At 40.2% G+C, this 24,595-nt stretch overlaps 1 protein-coding gene across 3 annotated transcripts in view; it reads left to right on the top strand.

Annotated features, from left to right (window-relative positions):
• Positions 1 to 24,595, top strand: part of RAI14 (retinoic acid induced 14) — a 98,077-nt gene that overhangs the window by 50,552 nt on the left and 22,930 nt on the right. For all 3 annotated transcript variants that reach the window (XM_088152980.1, XM_088152981.1, XM_007432452.4), the window contains exons 3-5: positions 6,566 to 6,696; positions 22,472 to 22,560; positions 24,338 to 24,402. In XM_088152980.1, the coding sequence (XP_088009106.1) occupies positions 6,566 to 6,696; positions 22,472 to 22,560; positions 24,338 to 24,402 (285 nt within the window). The remainder of the gene's footprint in view (positions 1 to 6,565; positions 6,697 to 22,471; positions 22,561 to 24,337; positions 24,403 to 24,595) is intronic.

Raw genomic sequence — 24,595 nt, 5'->3', positions numbered from 1 at the left:
TTCAGATGCATTTTAACTTTCTTTCAGAAGAAACTCCTGTATGTGGGATTACCTGGTGCAGTGCTCTGTCTTGCTTTGACTGTACTTTAAGGCAGGGTTATGGCTGGCTGGGGAATTCTGGGAGTTGAAGTCCACTCATCTTAAATTTGCTGAGGTTGCTGAGGCTGAGGAACCCTACTTTAAGGGTTTTTTGCTCGTCAGCTACTCCACTGCTGCAGCCAGGCAATCCATTCTCTTTTTCTAGCATTCAAGTTCCCCTGGCATGTATTGCATTTAAAACACAAGAGCACAGATTCTTCACACTTGGAAGAATAGAATCTGAAGTGACCCTTGGTTTGTACTCTTGTCTGAGAATATGAGACGCCCCTGTAGAAGAGAATATATCTAGCTCAGGGTTGAACTGTGGAGTCCTTGGTGCCCTTTGAGCTTGGTTGTTTCCTTGCAGATGTTTCATTACCCAACTGGGTAACATCAGTGCTAGTGAGTGTGGGACTCACTAGCACCGATGATGTTACCTAGTTGGGTAATGAAACATCTGCAAGCAAACAGCTGAGCTCAGGACTCCAGAGAAGCCCCTGGCTGGATCAGATCATGGTTCCTTAGTCTTCCCTTTTCCAACCTGATACTCTCCAAACATGTTGGCTATAATGCCCAGAATTCTCAGCCCCTGTGCAAGGTACCATGTGAGGAAGGCTGATTGATATTCTTTACAAAAAGGGTTCCCAAACTGGGGATTGTGATACCTTGGAGGGCTATGAGTAAATTTAAGGAGGGGTTGCAAATTTCTGAGTGACCAAAAGTCTTGAAAGCTGAGCAGATGGGACACAGCAACTGCAGATCTCCCATTCTTGAGCAAGGCAGGCATCCATGTTGTGGATGAGACAGGGCAGATAGAGGGAGGGGCACCTCTTTAGAGCCAGGAATACGGTATGATTTTGGGTAGCCTCTTATATAAATGGCACACTTATTTGGCTGCCCATCAGTGTTGTGATCATTATTCATGTACACATTTTACTGATTTATTGATTTCTTCAATTTTTATGGCCATGCATGTATGAAGCAACTCTGGGGACAAATAACAAGCATATCACACACTAAATAGGCTCATAAAACATCCTGGCCATCTAGTCTAGCTATAAGAATGAGTGATTCAAGTGATGCGCAGCCACTGAAAATTGGTCACTGGAGCATAATATTTCATTAAGATTTGTAAAAAGTTTTATTTTTTATTTCCCCAATTGTGGGTTTTTTTTTGTTTTTGTTGTTTTGTTTTGCAAAGTTGAAGTTATTGTCTGACTAGTAGTTCTGTGAGGGTTTTTTTTCCTGAATATGGGCTGTCATGGTACCAAGTTGCTTGTTTGGTAATAAATTAACACTGCCAGCAGATAATTAAATGTTTATGAACTTTTTCTATCACTAAATCGAACATGTCCTGTAAAGTGGTTATATAAAGTAATAATGTCATTGTCACTGCTGTCTCAAGTCTGAGTGATTGATTTGACTATAACACCCGGTTATATATAGCAGGAATCTTCAACTTGCTATCCTCTAAATCAGGACCTGCAGTCAGTGCTGGCATTCAAATACCACTCCCTTAGATGGCGACTATTGATCTCCATTAAAAAATAATGAAATAAAATAAACATAATACCATGTGGTAGACAAATTCCATAAAGTCTCGGTGGATTTATATGAGATCTTGCAAGTTCTTTTATGTGTGTGTACTGCTGCATTCTTGCTGTTCTTGAAGGCAATTAACAATGAAGGGAGCAAAGTCCGTTGATAAGCGCTTATCAAATGATAACTTGAGTATGAAATAAAATTGTACAACCTGCCTTTCAGTAAATAGCCCTGGCTTGTGGTATCTGCCTGAAATCTTTATAACCTCCAGTTTTGAAATTCTTCAAAAATTTCCGTCTTGCTGGAACATGGAAAGTGGAACTGCTGGAGTTCAGTTGCTAGACACTTGACTACTCAAATGACTCTCTAGCTAGTAATATCTGACCATGGTTCAGAATGCTATGAAAGTAAGGAGGCTGTCCTTCAAACCATGAGTGAGGCCACCTTTTATTGGTTGAGAGTTACAGTCATTTTTTGCAGCACGGGTGCTGCAGTGGGAAGGGAGGTAAAAGTTGGTGGTGCTGGGACTCTTTTTTCCCTCTGGGATTATGGGGAACGAGTAGCTTTCTTAAAACAAGTAATGCATCCTTTTAGGCCTTACAGTGCCTTTTCATATATTTTCTACCTCAAAAAGGTGAACACTTCCACCATCATTTTTCAAAAAGGACAGAAGGTGCTCCAGAGGCCAGAAGGTGCTCCATACAATCCTCAGGCCACAAGTCACAAGGCTATAAGCTGTTCCATAATTTTAATTTCAAGATATTCTATGAAAGCTCATGATTAAACATGGAACTACTAGAGGAAAAGACAGGTGGAGAGGGTGAGAAGCCAGAAGGTATCCACACTACCAGGTAGGACAGGCAGTCAACCCTTTGTTATGCATTTCCAAGATGGATGCACTGCCATTAGTTGAGGAATTTACAATGACTAAACTTTGGCCTGAATATATGAGAATTCCACCCTGGTACTGCACTTCTCTCTCGAGGACAAGACGCTGTTTCAGAGCTTTCCTTTTCTTTCCTTGAAAAACCGATAAGCTGATATGCCCAGCAGACTAGCACATGAATAAGACTGCTCCCTAGGCTGGGCAGCAGACCAAATCAACTCCAGTTCTCAGTTTACTATATTTGTTAAAGCATCCAGCCCAGAGGAGTCCGAAATGATTAGTTCCAGTTTAAAATAAAGCAAAACTAGATGTTGCTAATCAAAACATACCAGAGTTGACTACCTAAACTCATCCAGAATCTTAATGCTTGAGGATACTTAGAGGATGATTCCTTAAGATTCTGCAGCTGGGCCTGGCCTTGACTCTCTACCAGCCCTTGAAGACCAAACAGATTCATTCCACAGGGGTTTTGTGGGGGTTGGGAAGAGCTTCCAAGGAGGGAAATTCAAATTTTATTTATTTAGATGTAAAGAGTGCGCAGCTCTGGACAGCTCACACTTTAAAAGAATAAAAGCATTAAAAAAGCTGAAGAGACCATGTATGTCAGGACCAAACATACTACATAAACAGTAAAAACACAATGAACAGGGGCTCTGCAACCACCCTACCCCAAGGCATGGAAGAACAGCTGGGTTTTTAAAGACTTCTGGAACCTCATCAGTAGGGGAGCTACACAGATTGTTCTGGGATGCTGTTCCAGAAGGCAGGTGCCATGACAAAGAAGGCACGCTTCCTGTGTTGCAATAGATGGCATTGTTTAATGGACACGACCCAAAGTGCACTATGTCTGTCCAATCTTACCAGCCAGTTAGTATCTAATGATCAATCAGTGTCTTAATTACCTAATTTGTTGTCTGTAGGTGATCCCATAGTAACTGTTCAGATTAAAGTTGAGTAGTAAGAAAACCAGCCTAGGATGTAGATTCTGGTAGGATTTTGATCTGGGCATCTCTGTATATATTCTCTATTTGAAGGAGTAGACTAGCAAAGGAGTAGTGTGGATATATCGCATTGAGCTTTTAATGTTGCCTGTAGAATATAGGATTGAGAGCAGATGTAAGCACCAGCAAACTCCTGTGAGGTCCTTTTCTTTCTTCCTGTCAGCAGAGTAGATTAAAAACTTTCTTGGCTTCTAATTGCTTCTGAAGCCTTAAAAAAAGAGAATAAATGCTTACTTTGCATCAGACATGAGGGTGCTCAAATGCTGGGAAAGCAATTCTCATTTAAAATGAGGCTTTCCCTTACCAGCAATGCATGTGATGTTGTCACCAAACTAGCAGATATGTTCCTTGGTTCATATTTAGAGAGGAAATGTGAATTCCTTATGATAAAGGAAAATAACAGTATTTGTCTCTGCATCTCAGTTTTCATTTATCTGGCAAATTTATGTGCTGCCTAATCCTGATGGCTTAGGTAGCTCCATTTAACAGATAAAATCATTTGCAAATAGCAGCATACAAATTCTATAAACACTTTTTTAAAAGCCTGGAGCAAAAAGATCTATTTTAAACTGGCTGTAAAAAGAGGGCCAGCTTCAACTCCAAGTGGCATGTTGTTCCAGAATATAGACTGTGTTTCAGAAAAGGCAGAATCTCTTGTCAATGGGAGGGGGGGAGGTTGCAAAAGTGCTCCATTGAAGACCTGAGAGCATAAAATAAACTCTATGGAATTAAGTAGTCTTCCCATGGATAAGTTATCAAATGAAGCAGGTTGAAGAGTTACAGCATATATTCTGCTAGGTTGACTTGCTCCCACATGTACCCAAATACCAGGAAAAGGCTCATTAATTGCTCCATGTTGAATTGGGAAATCCAAGGGAGGGACTATCCATGTGTGTAAGGCTAACAATTGGAAGTAACAGCCAGGCTGAACTTCAGCAGCTGGGTCATAGTAGCTTGTTCCAAAAAAACTTTCTCATTTTCAAGTTTTGGCTTTTGTGTTTAAGCCACAGGCTTGGCTTACAGCTACAACCGAATCTGCAGTTGATTAGTAGTGATGGAAACTCCCTTCTGGATTACAGTCAGCCCAAGCTGTCAAACAGCATTGTCTCACTGAATGTTGCGGTAGTGGAAACATTAGTACAAATATTTACGACTTCTCTGCATATGAAAGATTGGCATTGCCTTCTGTTTACAGAAAACCCAACTTGTGTCAAGGCACCAAAGGGCACATTTCTTTCTGAAGACTGAGGTTCGATATGGGTTTCTGTTTGTTTTTGTGAAGTAAAGATGCTTTCAAGCAAAGACATCTCCACCGTTAAGTTTTCCATGTGGACCAACTTGTGAAAGGGAAAGGTGCATGAGAAGCTTCTTCTCTAACACGTCTTGGCCATCCACTTCCCATGGATTCTGCTGGGACAAGCAAGATAAAAAAAAATCAGATTTGGTGCAAGATTCAGCTTCCAAAACTGCAGTACCACAACCCCCCAAATTATTGCCTGTAAACAAATTGTGGAGAAGTTATTTTCTTTAATGTGTTACAGTTCTGTGTAATCTTAATATAGGGATGTACAACTAATTAGCTGCATACAGTTCCAAAGCCTTTTTTTTTTTTTAATGTCCATTATGGTCCCCAAATTGCTACACTGAAATTCAGTGGCCAACTAACAATAACTATGGTGTAGTTTTCCACAATTACTACAGCAACTACCTAAAAAGAAAATGACATGAAATTAAGTTGATGACCAATTATTACTCCCAGCCTGGAAAGATTGCACAAAAAGAAACGGATTTAAAGAAAGACAAAGATCAGTACTTAGATTGCATACTTTGTCATCCAGGACTGTCAGTTCCTATTGTTTCTTGAGATTTATCTCCCCGCCCCAAAAAGCCCCTACTGATTAAAATAAGTACCTTTATAATAAGGTACCCTGTTCTCATTCACAAACACCCACTGTCCTCTCACCAGTGTACATACACACTATGCTTCACACAGAGAGAGACCTGATACTTGGCTTCAGCACGTTGTACATGCGTACTCTGTAATAGGTCCCATTACATTGGTTTTTACTCCCAGGTACGTACACCTAGGCAATTGCTGTTCTAAACCTTGAGCAATTTATTCCTTGTTGTCATATTACTAGAGAATGTCAGACAAGTCTCTCCATGCCTATGTAATTATTTGGAGGAAACATTCCTTAACTTCCTTTTTGATACCCTTTCCTTTTTGGTGAATACTGTAAATAAAAAGATGGAGCAAGCTTTTAATAGGCTTAATATATATTTAACCACCCAAAAAGAGGGAGAAAGGCTGAAAGTTCCAGCTTCTACCCCTCTTGTGAACAAGTGGCCTTAATCAGTGGAAAAACGAATAAATAAAAATGCAGATCCTAGCCCTTGTCAGTTTGTTTTAAGACAGGAACCTTTATAAGACAGAACCCATTTTCAGATATGTGATTTGTTCGTCTCCTAAATATGTATGCAGGTACATTTGCAATTTTCTCAAATCCTAATGTGCACAATCTGATGCTGCATGATGATGAAACCAAAGTTTGGTCAGTGTTTGGATAGGGAAGCATTTGGGCAACCCATAAATCTGTTATTCCATAAGAAGCAAAGGCATAAGATACACTTGAAATAAGAAAGTAGGTGTCCCCAGGGACAATCTTCCTCATAATGTTGTTTAAATTTCTTCTGTCAGTCATTTTATTCCCAACCTGTGGCGAGGTTGATTAAGAAGGACACAAAGGGGAAAAATATTAAGCAAAGGGTCTCTAAAGCCAAGCATTATGAATGAATCCAAGGTTCATTACAATAAACCAGCAGCCATTGTGATAAACTAGTGTAGCCAGAGATGAATACGAAAGGGGGGCAATTGTTGTCTGTCTCATGGTGGTTCTGGCCATGCAAGGACTTGTAGAAGCCGGATGCATCCAGAATGATTATTTAGGGTCGGAGTGAATCTCTAGCCCACAGTAACCCTAAGCAGCATTTAAGGAAACCAAGGATCCTATATTCACCTTCTTGATCCCCTGAAACAGTGTTTTTTTTTCTTTTGCAGACGAATGAGTGGAATAAGAATGATGACCGACTCCTGCAAGCTGTGGAGAATGGAGATTTGGAGAAAGTGGCCTCCCTTTTGGGCAAAAAGGGAGCCAGCGCAACCAAACACGACAGTGAGGGCAAGACCGCGTAAGTTTACTTCGCCTTCTCAGTTGAATAACCATGCTTGAGTCCAGGGATGGACATTTGGCAGTCCCAGAGCTCCAGACTCTCCTCAACTGTGCTGCTAAATTTTTGTGACAAATTTGCTGAAAGTTGGCTAGCTTCATTTCCTGTCACTTTGGAGTGGGAAATACAAGGAGAAATAGTCTTAGAACAATTAAAAACAGCAACCGCAACCAAAAAAGAGATCCCTGCTGGTGGGAAAAAATGTGGGGGGGGAAAATGACAAGCTCGGCCCCAGTGGCTGGAATTAGCGTCAGCCTCTTTGGTCCATGATGCATCTGTTACAGTCCTTAACTCCCCCCCAAATGCTAAGTGCTTTAGAGGAGTTGGCCACCAAAAGATGGCCCACTTGTGGTTAAACAGATCGTTTATATTTAGCCCAAACAAGACAGATCATCCTCAGACTGGATTCTGTAAAAGTTGGTTGGAGCAATAGCTTGCAAAGTAAAAAGGAGTATCATTGAAAGTACAAATGAGATATATGTTTCCAAATGAGATGAGAGGACCTTCTGCCATTTTACACCCCTTCCCCACCTCCAATATATCTTCCAAGATTACTTTTCCCCTCTACTCATCCAATAATGCAAATGGAGCCATGGGGAGAAGTAGTTAGAGAGACTATAATAGAAATGAAGGCTTGGTGGATAGAAAGGGGAGTGTTCTCCCATTAGCAGTCCCTCTTTATGCATTCATAGTAGGTCCATGCAGAACCCCTAATTCAAGGGACATAAAGTGATATGGAGCGTGCATAGGCAGACACGTACCACCTTTCAGGAACATCTTCAACAGCTTTGTCTTTTCTTGGGTTCCCAAAGCTCCCTCTGCAGCTGGCACACAGATCTAGGAAAATATATGTTTGGCTTAAGGTGTTTTCAGCAATACAGAGAGTGTTCTCCAAATCATGTTTTGCCCTTTGGATCCGGATCTCTGTACAGCCCTAATAAATAGCACCCACTCTTTTTGCTCTGAGGCTGATCCACTTTTAGATATGTGTAGGATGTGGAATGTGTCATTCTATCTATTGAAGAACATCACAATTAAAATTAGTTCTGCTTTTTTAAAATGTACTTGTGTCATTCTGGATCTTCATAATCTTGATAGCTGTTTGTGTTCCAGTTTGAGTTCTGATAGCTTATGCAGGGTGTGTTGCATTTTTCTTTCTTCTTTTAAAGACACAAATAATATAAATAGTCCAGCATTGAAACCTGCAGAAAGAATTGATTTCATTGGACACTTCAAAAATAGCTTACATTTTCAAGTCCCTTGATAAAAGAAAACCCCTCTGAATTGTGAGTGGGTTGAGAAGGAGGAAGCAGCCAAGGCGAGAAGACTTGGGCAGTTTATGGCAAAGTCTGAAGCTGAAAAATGGAGCGTGCTTGCTTTGTTTACAGAACCATGTTCTTGGCTAATTCTAGCTTGCTCTGGGTTTGCTTTTGCTGCATTGTCCAGTTTCTGTTTGGATGAAGAAATAGAATTACAACTTGGAGTGACCTGAACTGAAAGCTCTAATGTAGCTTCGAATTTCCCAAATAAGGCTTTCTCCACATCTTAATATGGCATTACAGGACCTAGTTATCCTTCTGTTATGTTTTAGAGGGGAAGAAATGGGAATTGGATTAAGTGCCCATAACAGCTTCCTTTAAGTGGGTATCCTCATGTATTGGACTGCAATTTGGGAATGATGGGACTGATAGTTCCAAATATCTGCAGGGCAGCTGATTGGTGAAAGCTTTTTGAAGACCAGGGTTGGTCCTGTTGTTAACCATTGGCAAAGTGAAGCAACCATGTCAAACAATAAATCTTGGTTGTCATGAAAAGGCAGCAGACTCCTGAGTTATTTAATGTACAAATATTTTACAGCCAAAGATGGGAAGGAGTATTTATGTGATTTTGTGGCCCACGTGCCAAAGAAGTATGCTGTTATAAATCTTGTTTTGGGTGGAAGAGGGCCTCCATTTGCTCCTCTACCTTAAGCAACAAAGTATCTTAATTTAAGACAGATAATAAAGCATGTATAATTTAAACTGCCCTGTATGTTACTTCTTTACTGTATATTATCTATAGCACCCTCCCTATACAATGATTTATGACTCTCTGATTCCGTTTCTGCAATCTGATGTGGTTCAGTCTGCTACCTTGCTGTGAAGTGTGTTTAGTGTTGATCTTTTCCCATTGGCATCTGCGGGTTCCCCAATTTGAAGTTGTCCAGATGTGTTGGGACTACAGCTTTCAGAAGTTCAAGCCAGTGGCCAGCTGACTGAGGAATAATCTGTGTCCCTGTTGAGAGACATGGAGATGGCCTTGAGGGAAGTATTTAGAAGCTGTTACAAAAACACAAAGGGCAAAAGCATTCCTTGAGCTGTATTAGGAAGAGACTCAGGCTGGCTCCTGCTTGACTCACTTGGGCAAGGTTCCTCAGCCTTGGTGACTTGAAGATGTGTGGACTTCAACTCCCAGAAGTTGGCTGGGGAATTCTGGGAGCTGAAGTCCACACACCTTCAAGTCACCAAGGTTGAGGAACCCTGCACTAGGGTATAAGAGAGAAGGAAGGAAAAACACAATCAGACTTGCAATACAGGTAGTCCTCGCTCACCGACCATTCATTTAGGGTTGGAAGTTATAATGGCCTTGGAAAGGGTGCTTTACAACCCATAAAGCACTTCTGGCCATTGTAAAACGTAGCACCCCCCCCCCAAAGTCATGTGGCCACATTTCAGGCACTTTGTAACTGGCTAACATTTACGACCGGTTGCCAAGCACCCCGCGATCATGTGATCTCCATTTGCAATCTTCTCTGTCAACTTCCCCAGAAAGTCAGTGGGGAAGCTGGCAGGGAAGGTTGCAAGCAGAGGGTTTGAACTCCTTTCTTCCAGCCCCGCAAAGGATTTCCTCTCCACGCACAGAGGGGAGGAGAAACCCTTTGGTGGGTTGCAAGAATGATTGAGAGTGAAACAGAGTCCACTTAATGACTTGAGAGATCGCTTAACAACCACAACCAGCATTGCGGTCGTTGAGTGAAGCAGTCACATGGTTGTCTCACTTAATGACCACTTTGCTCAGTGATCAAGATTCTGGTCCCAATTGTTGTTAAGTGAGGACTACCTGTATTCTGTTACAATAGCATGTCTCAATAAAGCTTAGTTCTAATTTTCTTGTGGAATCTGTTTCCTGATCTGGACAACCTCAAAGGGCTGGAAGACTGCTTCAAACTTTGTAGAAATTAGTCAGTTCAGAACACAGTTATAAGCAGCATATCTTAGCCTGCAAGAGTGTTCTGTTATAGAGTCCTAAGTGTAAAACAAAATTCAGCCACACAGTGATGTTTGAAGGTGCTTTGGTGTGCAGGTCTAGACTGTTTGTATTATGTAGCAAAGGATGAATGATTTATTAATTCTACAATTGACTTTTTTCATATATGTCTGTGTGTGGTGACAGATTGATCATATAGCAATGGCAGAATGCATAACCAGTTTCTCCAGTGAGATGTGTGGTGCAAAAGGGTTAAAATATCTTTTTCCTCAAAACCTTTTCTGATGAGAAAAACAGGTGCTATTATAATTTTAAATCATCTGCTTTTTATCACTACATTCAGTCTCCACTGGAATGGGATTGGGAAGAAGGAACTGTCAATTGCCTACATATTTTAATGTATTTTTAATGTATTTTTTAATTATTTTTTCCTTTCTATATAAAGATATTTTCTATAGCAGGAGGTGGGAATTCGATGTTGTTCAATAGTTCTGGGCCTATTTGGAACAACAGAGAGAGAAGTATTAATACAGCCTTCTCCAGCCTAGAAGCTTTCAAATGTCTGGGATTTTAGTTCCATTATTCCCAGTCAGCGTGCTGTGCTGGTTTGGGATTATGGGAATCAAAGTCCCTCATTCTTGGACTTCGCCACCAGGTTAGATAAGGTTAATTCATATGTTACTAGTGTTGCAGAAATGCTGCTTTTATCGGGCTGAATTCTGCAGAAAAGGTGTCTGTGAAATGGTGCCAATCTCGGGGCCAAGTCTTTTTGTAACCCGAGGCACCTGGTAATAGATTCTTGTAAATGTTCCTGTCCCATATCATTCTGTTACCCCATATTTACTAATGCATCTGTTGGAAAGCTACAGTTATTCTTTCTTGAGCACCTATAAACAGAAACCTAATTCTTAATTCTTGAGCATGAAACTGAGCAAACTCAGGGAGGCAGTGAAGGACAGGAAGGCCTGGCGCAATATGGCTCATGAGGTCACGAAGAGTCGGACACGACTTAACGACTAAACAACAACAACAACAACAACAATTCTTAATTCTTAATTAATTTTAATGCTAGTGCCAGTCCAAAAGAAGACACTGGCCATACCGGCTATGAATTCTTTGACTAGTACCGGTACATTTGCAGGGTTCCAGATTAGAGAAGTTTGGGATGGAAGGGAGGATGCTGAACTGGATAATACAAACCATGCAATTTATAGCAATACATATTTTCCCTCTAGTAACCAGCCTTCACTGCAGATGGGTCTGTTCAAGACATGAGCTACACAGGTGAGGGAAAATTCAGAGGAGCTTCAACAGGTGGCTTTTGCATTGCACCACAAAATAATTTACATTCACAAGGAGAACTGCAAAAGAAAATTAAAGCTGAAAAGAATGTTCCTTATTAATTAATGTAGCTGTAATATGTCATCCTGTAGTTGATGTACATGGAATTGCTGGAGTAAGTTGAATTTAAAACCAGTAAGTATCAGTAAGAGTTTAGATTCTTTGTACATCTGCTCATATGCCAGTGGGTATAGAGGACAAAACATCTGACTAGGTAAGGGAAGTCTAAGGTTTGAATCCACATTCTTCTCAGTAGTTCCTTCTTTCTCTATCTTACAAGATTGTTGTAAAGATAAAATGAGGAACCACAACAATTATGCACTGCCTTGAACTTCTTGGCAGAAAAGCAAGCAATAAATTTACTTTTCATTTCATTTCATATGTTTATTTGCAACCATAGGTTTTAGCAAAATTCATTTAAAATTACAGCAATCCATATCAGTTCAGTCTGTCCCCTCTAGTATTTGCCGCACTATTTGTCAACATTTGCCTCTGTATCTTTCTTGCAGCCATTGTGAACAATGCAACTTGATTAGTTACATATTCATTTTCATCAGGCAACAAAAATAATTTTTTTCTAGATTAGTCTGATTCAGCTGACTTAGCAAAGGCGTAATAAATCTAACTCTTGGTTCTTGATATAATCTGCAATGTAATAAATAATGAGTCAGATCTTCCACCTGTGAGGTATTACAAATGCATAAATGGTGTGTAGTTGGTAACCCTCTATATCTTCCATCTAAATAGGCTGTTGGCATTGTTTGAAAACGAAGTTCTGTAAAAACTTGTCTCAGGGACTGGGGTATGGAATACTGTAAGTAATATGACATTCCTTGCCAACTTAGTAATAATAGTCCATACAATGGTGTACCTAAAATTGCATCTAGTTACCTGATGTAAGTAAGAATTTCTTCCAGACAGTTATTCAGGAAATTGTTGTAAAAGCTGTTTCTTAACCTGAAAAGAATAATTGGTCTCAGTCAGGGATGCCCAGTAGAAGCCATGTTGATATCATATTGAGTCTGGTGTCACTCCTCCCTCCCCCATGGATGCTGCAAAATTTTGTGCGATGTCCTATTCTCTTTCATGGATTTTTACTAATGGAGATGAATTTACAAGGGCCCAAAAAAGAAGCCTGTCTGTTTTCGCTAAGCTCAATTCTCAGTAGCCTTATTTGTGACTTCTCCTTCCCCAAATTCTCTGGCATGCACAGAGAATTGAAGAGGAGATGGAGTGAAGCACTTAGTTTCTCACTTTCTCCTGAACTTCAGAGATATCCAGAACTCCAGCAAATCTATTAAGTCATTTCTGAATCTCTCTGAAATCTAGCTGTATGTGAACAGATGTCACCAGCTTCCCCAAAATCCCCAGAGAGAGATTTTTTTAGAAGTGTTTCTAGGACCAAACATCAGGTAATACTGATGTTCCTACTTCATCCAAGATCTACCTCTAAAAATTATACCAAGAATATCTTGGTATATACGGTAGCTGCAAATTAACCCAGTCTTCTCCAGCATGGTGCTTTCCAGCTCCAGCCAACTGTGGCATCAAACATGTTGGATAAGGTGATGGGTGTTGTAACCAAACACATGGTATAAGCTGTACCTTGGGAAAGTTGCATAAGCCTCAGAATACCTTAAATAGGGTGTTCTTTGTTTTCATTTTGCTCCTTCAGTCATTTTATTTAAGCACAAACCATTCATTAGGGGACTTTCAATCGCCCCAGTCCTTTTTGGCAAGCAGTTGCCAAACATGATTGAAAGAAAATGGTCTGTAAATCAATTTCCTGATAGTTAAACTGGAAGAGAAAAAGTCACATTTTTCCTTTCCTAAGGCAATTTGAGGCTAGAAGTTCATGGCCGGATTTTTAATTTTTTTTTTAAAGCAACAATATTTGAACCTACAGTGCATTCGGAAGTTCTGTTTTCACTTTGTGAAAACATTCTGTTGTGAGTAAAACTCTGTTTTCACTTTGTCATTATGGGGTACTGAGTGTAGATTAATGAGAAAAAAAATGAATTTGAACGATTGTAGTATCAGGCTGCAACATAACAAAATTGAAAAAAGTGAAGAGGGCACTGTATAAAGTTTTGTTAGGCCCTAAGCTGATTAATTCATTACTCTCCCTTTGGTGTAGAGAATAGTACAGCTGCTTTACAAATTGGAAATGGCCTTAAGGTTACTTTACAAAGAATAAATCAGAGTTTAGATTCAGTTTGTGGATTCCTGGCTTGTTATGTAAGAACCAGGGACCATGATTTTTTAAAAAAACTTCAGCCAATTTCTAAACAAACCAGGTTTGGACCCTGGGCTTTTTCTTGTTTTCAGTTTATTGTAAATTACTGTTAACATGTAATAAGTCTTAAATATGCTAAGAAGCTGGCTTACTTCTATGAAAAGTGGGTAAGGAGTATTGTGGTTCTTATTATTCAAAGGGATGTTCTTGCTCCATGTAAAACTAAATTATGGTTTACCACATGTGAACTGGTCCTTTGTACTTTTTAATAGGAAAATGGGAGAGACTTAAATGCGATACATATGCATGTACAGATTGACACACTCAACCTTCCCATAGATGCTCTCGTTGTAGATGAAGGCCAAACTTGGCTCTTTCTAAAAAGTTGGTTATCTTACAGGGTTTTTTAAATTACTGCCTTAAACTAAAAGAACCAGTTGTATATCATCTACTGAATATTCCAGAAAGCATTGCTTCATCACAAGGTGGAAGGGAATTCAAAGTGGAATGCATTGAATGGAGCTGGTGTTAATGATTTGTTTCTTGGGTTTATATCCCACCTTTGTTCCAGAATATAAGGACAGCACAGATAGCAACTCTCCTTCAATTTTCCCCACAACAAGGGATGAAGATGTGGTTGGGATGAAAATATCTGATTTGGAGTTAGCAATAAGCTTCTGTGACTGGGTACCCACAGGTCAAGTTCAGCCACTTAATCAGTGCCCCACAGTGGTTCCTAAACTACCTTTAAAAATTACAGAGTAAGAAAAGAGAAAATTGTGCTGCATCTTTCTTCTTTAAATGAAGCTGTAAATGTTGGTGCTGGAAATGACCATACTCATCCAGCATGAAGACCAGCACTTGAAGTCTCATGCTGCAACCTGATAAAATTGGACTCAGGTTTTATGTATTTTGCCATCAGAGTCAATTTCAGGGCCGTAAAAATATTTGAAAGTTGAAGACAGTGAATCTGGATCTTAGGAGTTTATAGAGATTATGGAGGATGGCCTTAACAGAGAGAGGAAAGATCCGTTGCCAAGGCAACAAACATATAAACGTGGCTTACGCTCATACAAAGAGTTTTAGGAAAATATCTCGGGCATCCTCTAATTCTCAAGAAGATAAAAGAGAAAGGAGGGGAAGCACATTCAGACTTGCAAGATTCTGGCTAGGGAATCCTGGGAGTTGAAGTCCACCCATCTTAAAGTGGCCAAGGTTGAGAAACACTAGGCTATAGCCACTCTAATAAAAGTAGTTTTAAGCCTAAGTGGTATCTGTTTCTGGATTTGGTCTACCTTGTAGGGCTGACAGAATTACAGCCCTACAAATCCTTTGAAAGAAGTGCTTTGCAACATGCAAGATCTCATAGAAAGCACCAAATCATAACGGTAATTGTCAGGCTTACATATTGCAATGTAGAGCATCTCTTTCTAAGGATTTGCACAGTTCTTCCAGGAATAAGAAATATCTTATTCATTCCTGTGTATGAATGATACTGAAACTGTATTTAACTCAAGGGGCAGCAGTGCCCCCATTTGCACCTCACTTGGTGTCCGAGAGACTCCTACATGTTCTTAATTGGTTTAGAAACTTTTGATCAAAAATGTATTGGAAGTTGGCAGGGTGCAAAACAGAACACCAATCTCTGCAACAATCTATTTCCAGGAATGTCTATGAGCTCCATAGATTCTCTTAGAAAATAGTTGGCTATCTCCCAAGTCATTAGTTAAAAACAGTTCCACCTGTTCAGGTTAAAAACCAAAAGTAAGTTGTGGTGGTCAAGAACATCCTCCTAAAGGAAGCTACAGGAGAAACTCAAAAAATTAGAATATCGTGCAAATGTTCATTTATGTCAGTAAGGCAACTCAAAAGGTGAAACCAATATATGAGATAGACGTATTACATGCAGAGCGAGATATGTCAAGCCTTACTTTGGTATAATTGTGATGATGATGGCATACAGCTTATGAAAACCCCAAATTCACAATCTGGGAAAATTAGAATATTACATGACATCAATAACACAAGGATTGGAAATAGAACAATATCAGACTTCTGCAAAGTATAAGCATGCATATGTACTCAGTACTTGGTTCGGGCCCCTTTTGCAGCAATGACTGCCGCAATGCGGTGTGGCATGGATGCTATCAGCCTGTGGCACTGCTGAGGTGTTATGGAAGACCAGGATGCTTCAATAGCGGCCTTCAGCTCCGCTGCATTGTTCGGTCTCATGTCCCTCATCTTTCTCTTGGCAATGCCCCATAGATTCTCTATGGGGTTCAGGTCAGGCGAGTTTGCTGGCCAATCAAGCACAGTAATCCCATGATCATTGAACCAGGTTTTGGTACTTTTGGCAGTGTGGGCAGGTGCCAAGTCCTGCTGGAAAATGAAGTCAGCATCCCCATAAAGCTCGTCTGCGGAAGGAAGCATGAAGTGCTCCAAAATCTCCTGGTAGACGGCTGCGTTGACCCTGGACTTAATGAAGCACAGTGCACCAACACCAGCAGATGACATGGCTCCCCAAATCAACACAGACTGTGGAAACTTCACACTGGACTTCAAGCATCGTGCATTGTGTGCCTCTCCATTCTTCCTCCAGACTCTGGGTCCTTGGTTCCCAAATGAGATGCAAAAGTTGCTCTCATCAGAAAAGAGGACTTTGGACCATTGGGCAACAGACCAGTTCTTTTTTTCTGTAGCCCAGGTAAGACGCTTCTGACGTTGTTTGTTGTTCAGGAGCGGCTTGACAAGAGGAATACAACATTTGAAGCCCATGTCCAAGATCCGTCTGTGTGTGGTGGCTCTTGATGCACTCACTCCAGCCTCAGTCCACTCCTTGTGAAAGCCCCCAACACTTTTGAGTGGCCTTTTCCTGACAATCCTCTCCAGGCTGCAGTCATCCCTGCTGCTGGTGCACCTTTTTCTACCACACTTTTCCCTTCCACATAACCTTCTATTGATGTGCTTTGATACAGCACTTTGGGAACATCCAACTTCTTTTGCAATTACCTTTTGGGGCTTTCCCTCCTTATGGAGGGTGTCAATGATGGTTTTCTGCACAACTGTCAGGTCAGCAGTCTTTCCCATGCTTGTGATTCCTACTGAACCAGCCTGAGCGACCATTTAAAGGCTCAGGAACCCTTTGCAGGTGTTATGGATTCATTAGCTGATTAGAGTGGGACACTTTGAGCCTAGAATATTGAACCTTTTCACACTATTCTAATTTTCTGAGATTGTGAATTTGGGGTTTTCATAAGCTGTACGCCATAATCATCACAATTATACCAAAGTAAGGCTTGACATATCTCGCTTTGCATGTAATGCGTCTATCTCATATATTGGTTTCACCTTTTGAGTTGCCTTACTGACATAAATGAACATTTGCACGATATTCTAATTTTTCGAGTTTCACCTGTACATAGGATAGCTGTGCAGCATCCCTACGTATTTGTCAGGATCTGCTAGGATTAGTGCTAATTGCTGCCTCTCTTTTTTGTTTAAGGCTGTATTTAGGGATCATGTTTCTGGAGATGTTCCAGATGCTCCTTATACTGATTTTTTTAAAAAATAAAAATCTTTTCATATAGTAAAAGTGGAGCGTGTTCTCAAGTTAGTTGTGTGCTTCATGACTAAAGCAATACATACACCTAAATTCATGTGGCTGCACAGAGTGGTGTTTTTATCAAAACATTCCCCCTTTCCCCCCAATAATTTATCTTTAACAAAGTGAATTAATTTGTTAATATATTAACAGAGAATTCAATAATGGAAGTAGACAAATGTGTATTTTTCCTGCCTGCTTTTCCTTCTGGAGGAAGGAACATCTTAATTTCAGAGTCAACTTCCTTTCCTTTCCTTTCCTTTCCTTTCCTTTCCTTTCCTTTCCTTTCCTTTCCTTTCCTTTCCTTTCCTTTCCTTTCCTTTCCTTTCCTTTCCTCTCCTCTCCTCTCCTCTCCTCTCCTCTCCTCTCCTCTCCTCTCCTCTCCTCTCCTCTCCTCTCCAGCATCTACTGCAGTTTTTGTTAAGGTCATAACTATAGAACCCATTAGGGCCCTGGAAGTTTTTCACTTGCACAGATACGTATTTTCAGCCTTAGTGTCTACATCTTGTCTTGGTGTTACTGTGAAGAAAAGTTCATTCTTCCATTTGCAGAGTGTCTTTGTCCAGAAGTGGAAAAATTTACCCATTATAAGTTATGGATAAACATCTGGTTTTAAACAAGCCAGCTTCATAGCCCCATAAAGTAAGTTAACTTGTTTCAGATGAACTTTAGTTCATATTAACCACAGTTTATTCTATTCAGGCAACATAAACCACAGACAATTGGTAGTAAAACATTTTGAACTTCTCAAGGTGCCTTGAAGGAGAGAGCCTGGGATTTTCATGAGATACTTCTGTTACAGGCAGTCATGGTTTACTGTGATACCTACATGTAGACAATGATGATTAGTTGAAAATGAAAGATACATTCTGATGTCAAAGTCAAAGTAATCTTTATTGTCATTGTACTACTCGTACCACGAAATTAAATGCCACAGTGCAGCTTTAAAAATATAAAAACCATAGAACACATAAAACACATAAAACACAACCTTCACATTCCATATTGCACAACCCCTGATGCTGCATTAATACTGCACTATACAGTAGAGTTCACTATAGTTACAGCTCTAAGATAAAAGCTATTCAGTCTATTTATCCTTGTTTTCATTATCATGTCTGTGTAGAAGAAGCTCTTGAACCCAAGAATTATTCATGTAATACCAAGCTACAGTTAAGGTGCAGACTAGGAACAGATAGGTGCTGGACCATGTTGTATCCTTGCTATTTTGGTCTTAATTAGCATTGTTTTTTTTACCTGCTGCTTCTAACTTTGATTCTTTCTTCTGTCAGCCTAAACAGAAGTTTTCTTGCCCTCGTTCCAATTTACAATGCAAAAACTTGGGTTTCTGACAGATGATCATCCATCTAAAAAATCTGATGTAGATCACTTAGAATCATAGAATTAGAAAGGTCCTTGGAGATCATCTACTCCAGCTCCTGCTCAGTGCAGGATCCACTAAAGCAGGGTTCCTCAACCTCAGCAACTTTAAGATGGGTGGACTTCAACTTCCAGAATTCCCCAGCCAGCATTCTGGGAGCTGAAGTCCACCCATCTTAAAGATGCTGAGGTTGAGGAACCCTGCACTAAAGGACCTTGGACAGATGACATCTAGCCTCTGTTAAAAGACCTCTAGCAAAGGACAACTCACCACTTCATGTGGCAGCTATTCCACTGGCTGTCAGGTTACACCTTTGATATATCCAAATGGTTTCCAGTGAAAAGGGTTGAATCAAGCTGAAGTCTGTTTTGCAGTGGTTTATTTACTCTTCTACATGTGTGAGACAACTCTGCTTGCCATGTTCAAGGAATGGAGGAAGATCCCTTTCTAAACCAGTCCTAAGAGAGATCAGTTCCAGGTTACTGCATCTCCTGATTGAGTCAGTTGGTTTGGAAGCACAAGCAGAATGTGCTGGCTTTGCTGAAGTTGTGGGACAAGTGGAGACCTTGAGCTTTGAGCAAGAGAGGAAGGGGATTGTATTCTCCCCTTTTCTTCAACTCTCTTTGAAGGCCACAAGCACATAAAACAGACCCGTCTCCATGGCAGCTGATGAAGGGCCTGTGCTTTGATAAATAGTTTGTTGTGGTTTTTGGAGCGATAAGCCACGTAAAGAAATGTTTGTTGGGGTCTTGGTTTCTCTAGCTTTATCACTGCTGCTGGAAAGGCGCTGACATCATTGCATCTTTATTTCTGCAATTTCATTTGTCTGTGCAGAGATCAGTCCATCAGGAAGCTGTAGATCATTAAGTTGTTGGCAAATTAATCCTGATTTCTTGAAAGGGCCTGAAGCAATGCATCAGGAAAAGCCAAGGAAGAGGGGAAAATAATACTGTTTTCACTCAGAACAAGCCTCTAGTTAGTCTGCCAAAGTGTACAGTAACCTTCATAAGATGCTATTGCAAATAAATATATCTTAATCAGTACTTAATGTAAAGCAACTGGTGTGCTTGTAGCTTGGATTAGCCTTTTGGGATCCTTGAGGCAACTGCCACCTGTTTCTGTCTGTATGTGGAGTTCTTGCCACAAAATTCACCCTCCCACGTTATGTGAAGAGGAGCTGAGTTGGTGACTTTTAATCATCTTCTCTGCTGTTGGGAGAGACAAGCATCATCCATGAACTGAAAAAGATCCTAAAATCTCATGAAGTTTATCCTGAGATGTCATGAAAACTTATGTAAAGAGACCAGAACTCTTATTTGGGGATAAGATTTGGTGATGATGTGAGGTTTTATTTTCATATTTCATTAAGGGGTTACACACCCCAGCATCTGCAACAGGCCATTTTGTGACCTAATATCTGGCAGCCCTCACCAGTAATTCAACTCCACTGGTCTAGGAGGTCTGTGTTACAATTCAGTCCACCTACTCTACGATGGGAGAATAGATTTCATTATCTGCATCATTCATTATCTACTACCAATATTTCATATTGCCCCCCAAATAATTTTGCATTATGAACAAATAAAGCACCCCTTTTCTGATCTTTAAATTCCAGCAAGGGAAGCTTATATATTTTATGCGTATTTCACCAGCAGCACTTTTTGTTTCTCTCTAAAATGAAAAATCAAATCATTCCAGTGAAATGTGTTACACTTGGCACAGTTTCTTTCACAAACAGAGAAGTTGGCATGAAGATTAAATCTGTCACTGCTTTAGCCAAACTGTTGCTATGCAAGTATTTTAATTAAGGCACATACTGCTGAAATATAAACTCTTCTGAAGTGTGATTTGCACGTTTCTACCACAAGATATCTCTCTCTTGCAATGTCTTTTGAGTTTAATAGATTTGATTTTGTTTGGAAGTTTATATTGTATACTCTCTTACCAAAGTTAGAAGCTGGGCCGTTGGTGAGGACGTGGTCTTTTCTGCCCATCCATGTTTAAATAGTTTAGGGAACATTTCATGGGAACAAACTGTTTATAAAGCTCACCCTGTTGGTGCCTTGGTAAACAACTTTTTGTTCTTAGCCATTATTTCTCATATAAAAAGCATTCTTTCAGTAAGTTCTAATGTATTTTATAAATTCCTTTGCTTGCATATAGACCTGTTTAGAACACAGAGTTGCTTATTGTGTGAATTTTGTTCATGTTTGAAAACACACCACTAGAAAAGCGAGGTTCTCACAAGTACAGGTTTGCCATGCTGTCATGGGAACCAAAGCATATGTTGCACATGAAGAAGCATCACCATAAATTGCTTCCCTACAACAAACCCCCCTTCCATTTCCCATGGAATAACTGGTGCCAGAACTGCTGCCATTACATACCTAACTCACTCACCCACTCTCTCTCTCTCTCTCTCATGGGGTGGAGAAATGTGTATGATGAAGACAACACTCCATGAATTTGAAGAAGTAAACTGTAGTTCATAAAAGTTTGTGCAACATACGAGTTAGCCTTTAGAACACTTGTACCACAAACTAACACAACCATTTGGAAGCAGAATACAGGTAGTTCTCATTTAGTGATGACAATTGGGACCAGCAACTTGGTCATTAAGCAAAGTCGTCACTAAGTGAAACCATAACTGTACTTATTATCTTACTTCAGCTTTCCTTTGCTTTACAGACCTGCAAAGGTCATAAATGTAAGGACTGGTCATTACTTTTTCATACTGTCATAACTGTCATATGATCACTAAACAAGGAAGTCGCTAAACAAGGACAATCTGTATAAGCATATATTTCTACATAAACCAGATTTTAGATTGCCTCGTTATTGAAGTTAAATATTTTAATTTTTATTTACTTATGTACATAAACCATTTTGGGAGAGCTTCAGCATATAAGATAGCTTAGAAATCGTTGTGATATCTGTTTGGAAAAAGGAATAGGTCTGACAACAGGATATCATTTGGAATGATAGATTTTATTGGGAGTAAAATGTAGTGCTGTACAATTTCAGCATCCTGGCTATCCTTGTATAGATTTATAGTAAAATAATGCAGAGAACCGTATATTTCTTTAGGAAAGAGAGGTAAGTATGCTTTTTCTGTAAGGTTCCAGAGTTCCTATAATCAATGGGTATTTTCAATCTTTTTAATTGTAAGTGTTTGTAACGTTGAAATGTCAAGTATTAGTAGCTTTATTTAATGTGCAGTTATAACTAAGCTCAGAACAGATGTTTCACAATCATTAATGTTTTTGTTTTTTTTAAGTTTTAATATTAAGTTCTTCTTCCAAAGGCCTCCCTTTCCCTTAGACTTTTGTAGGAATATAATCTTTTTCTCCCTGTTTGAAATGTTTGAATGTGGAAGTCTTTAACTCTCCCTAGAATGAATCTCCCTCCTTGGCTATAAACAATGTTGGTGGTCTTAACAGATCATATGACTTAAGTTCTTGATCTTTGTTATAGTGAAAATTACTAGCTGACTGATTTGTTTTCTTTACTGATCTTATTAATGAAACCTTTAGCTGCTCGCCATTATTTCCAAGAGCTTTCAAGAGTACTCATTATAGGGTTGTACTAAGAACATTTATGAGAGTCATATGCTTTAAGCATTTTAGTTATGATTTTTTTATGAGCATCATTCTGATAAGTGGGTCATACTGAGCCTGGGGAAACATAGGTTCAAGTTCTTCCTTGACCCTGAATTGTATTGGGTGACCCTGGGGCATTCAATGATGTCTTGCAGCTTAAGTTCCATCTTACTGTAAGCACATTTCCCTGGGTTCCTGGAATAAAAGTGGGAGATACATATGTTATTGAAGCAAACTCTTTCAAAGGCAAAGACTGACTGTGATCCACCAAAACCTTTTTCTTTTCACCTATTATGGAACTGGCCAGAGACACTGTAATTTCTTTCTTTCAGCTTCCATCTTGCTGCCTCTAAAGGACATGCTGAATGTCTCAGGATTATGATTACACATGGTGCAGATGTAACAGCTCAGGATGGAACAGGTACTGAAACTCTCTGTCTAATGTGAAGTGATATGATGCCTGTGTGACTGCATGGGCATGTTCCCCTTGGCATTCTTTGCTTTTGTGGCATGTAGCTACTGTAGAGAGCAGAGGGAATGGCCTTGACAGACAGGAGGAAGAATCGCTGCCAAGGCAACAGTCACATAAAGGAAACCTGAGCCCAGGGCAGGACTGTTAAACATCTCAGACAGGCCTCTCCCAAATTCACACGAAGATTTTGGGGGGGGGGGGGGGGCATTCTGACTTACAAGATTCTGTTACCATAACTTTACAATAAAAGTAGTATTGGCCTACGTGACTTAGGTTTCCTAGTCTGGTCTACCTTGAAGGGTTGACATCTATCTTCTCTAGTATGGTGCCCTCCAGGTATGTCGGACTGCAGTTCCTATCATTTTCAGCCAGCCTGCCCATGTGACTTAAATGCATCTGAATAATCCAAAGTTAAGCCAGGCTGTGGATGTAGCTGAACTGACATTTGGATGCTTAGCACATACATGTGCATTTATGAAGATAACTTCAGCATTCCCAAATCTAGTGCAGCCCAGGTGTGTTGGACTACAGTTCACATTACTGTTGGTTGAACATTTGAGCTTCAGCCAACGCTTCTGGAGAACGCAGGAATGGGAAAGGCTGCATTACGCTAAATCGTTATTCTGTCTTGTGCAAATATTTCTATTCTGATTAATAGCAGCTTTTCAGTGTCTCAGGTTAGGCTCCCCAGAAATGCCATGTTTTACCAGAAATGCCACAAACTGTATCTGGTTATTATTGCATCCTGCTCATGTGTTCTTCCACTGTATTCTGCTCCCTTCCCCCCATCTTTTGTTTTGCTTTGCCTGGAATGTGCAGTAACTTTCAAGGCTTGGGGCTGGGTTACTTATGGGATCATCTCTCCCTGACTGTTTCTGTTGATCCTTTTCAGTCCAGCAGGGGAGGCATGCTCCAGGTCCTGTCTGCTAGGGAGTGTCATTTGGCAGGGCCCAGGAGCAGAACCTTTTCTGGCATGGCACCCGCCCATCCTCGGGAATATCATCTCTCTGGAGATTAGATTGGCCCCAACCCTGCTGGCTTTAAGGCCTTGAGGACTTGGTTCTATGCTTGAGCCTGGGGCCCCAGATGTGTAATGGGGCCCATTTCCTGGTTGTGCTGACTGTATGATGTTTTTGTAATTTTTCTTGGTAGGCTATGTGCTTTATGTGATGTTGTATGTGGCTTTATTATTTTTAATACTGTGAGCCACCAAGAGTCATATAATTGGGATGGACGGCCATATACATCTAATAAAGAAATAAACTAAATGCAGCTTATGATCACTGTGACTGGAATCAACATATCTGTTAGCCAACCAACACTCTACAAATACTGAAATCTGAGTGCAGATTTTCTGCGGCCAAATCATAGCCTGCTCTTTGGTTTAAGTGCTTCAGGATCTCCGAAGCCTATCTCTTTATGACCGATATGTAGAGTTTTAAGCAGGCAAGGGCTTAAACCAAATACAAAATGATGAAGCCACATGGCCTCGCTTCTCCTTTAGTTGTAACGTGTACTTAATTTTGAAAGTAGGAAAAAGAATATTGGCATGCTTGTTGGTTATATTATATTTCATCAGTATGGTTAAGAACGATCCATAAGGATTTTTTGAATCTAAAGAGGCACATGCCCACTTAGTACTTCAAGCCCAGAGTTTGAAGAATTTTCATTTCATTTTTAATACCTTTTTCAGTGGGCCTGAAATAATTCTGAAATATTCACACAGGGCACAGTGCTTTGCATCTTGCGGCCAGGAATAGCCATGCTGACTGCGTCAAGAGACTTCTTCGGGTGAGGTGCTTTATTTCCCTCCCCCCTTCACCGGCACTTCTAATTTCCTGATTAAATGCCAGCCTACGTTAACTTTCTCCCTACAAGTAGCCAGTTAAAGTCCATCTTAAACACTGAATTGTTTTGAGTCCAAGGCTGCGAGCAGGAGATCCTTAGATTATATGGCTGTTTGCCGCTTTCCCTTGCACCACAA

This window comes from Python bivittatus, unplaced genomic scaffold (genome assembly GCF_059951505.1).
Source record: "Python bivittatus isolate LINGU-HERP-01145 unplaced genomic scaffold, Pbiv_v1 ctg000570_np1212, whole genome shotgun sequence".
NCBI classification, from domain to species: Eukaryota; Metazoa; Chordata; class Lepidosauria; order Squamata; family Pythonidae; genus Python; species Python bivittatus.
This window is presented reverse-complemented; position numbering and strand designations above follow the sequence as displayed.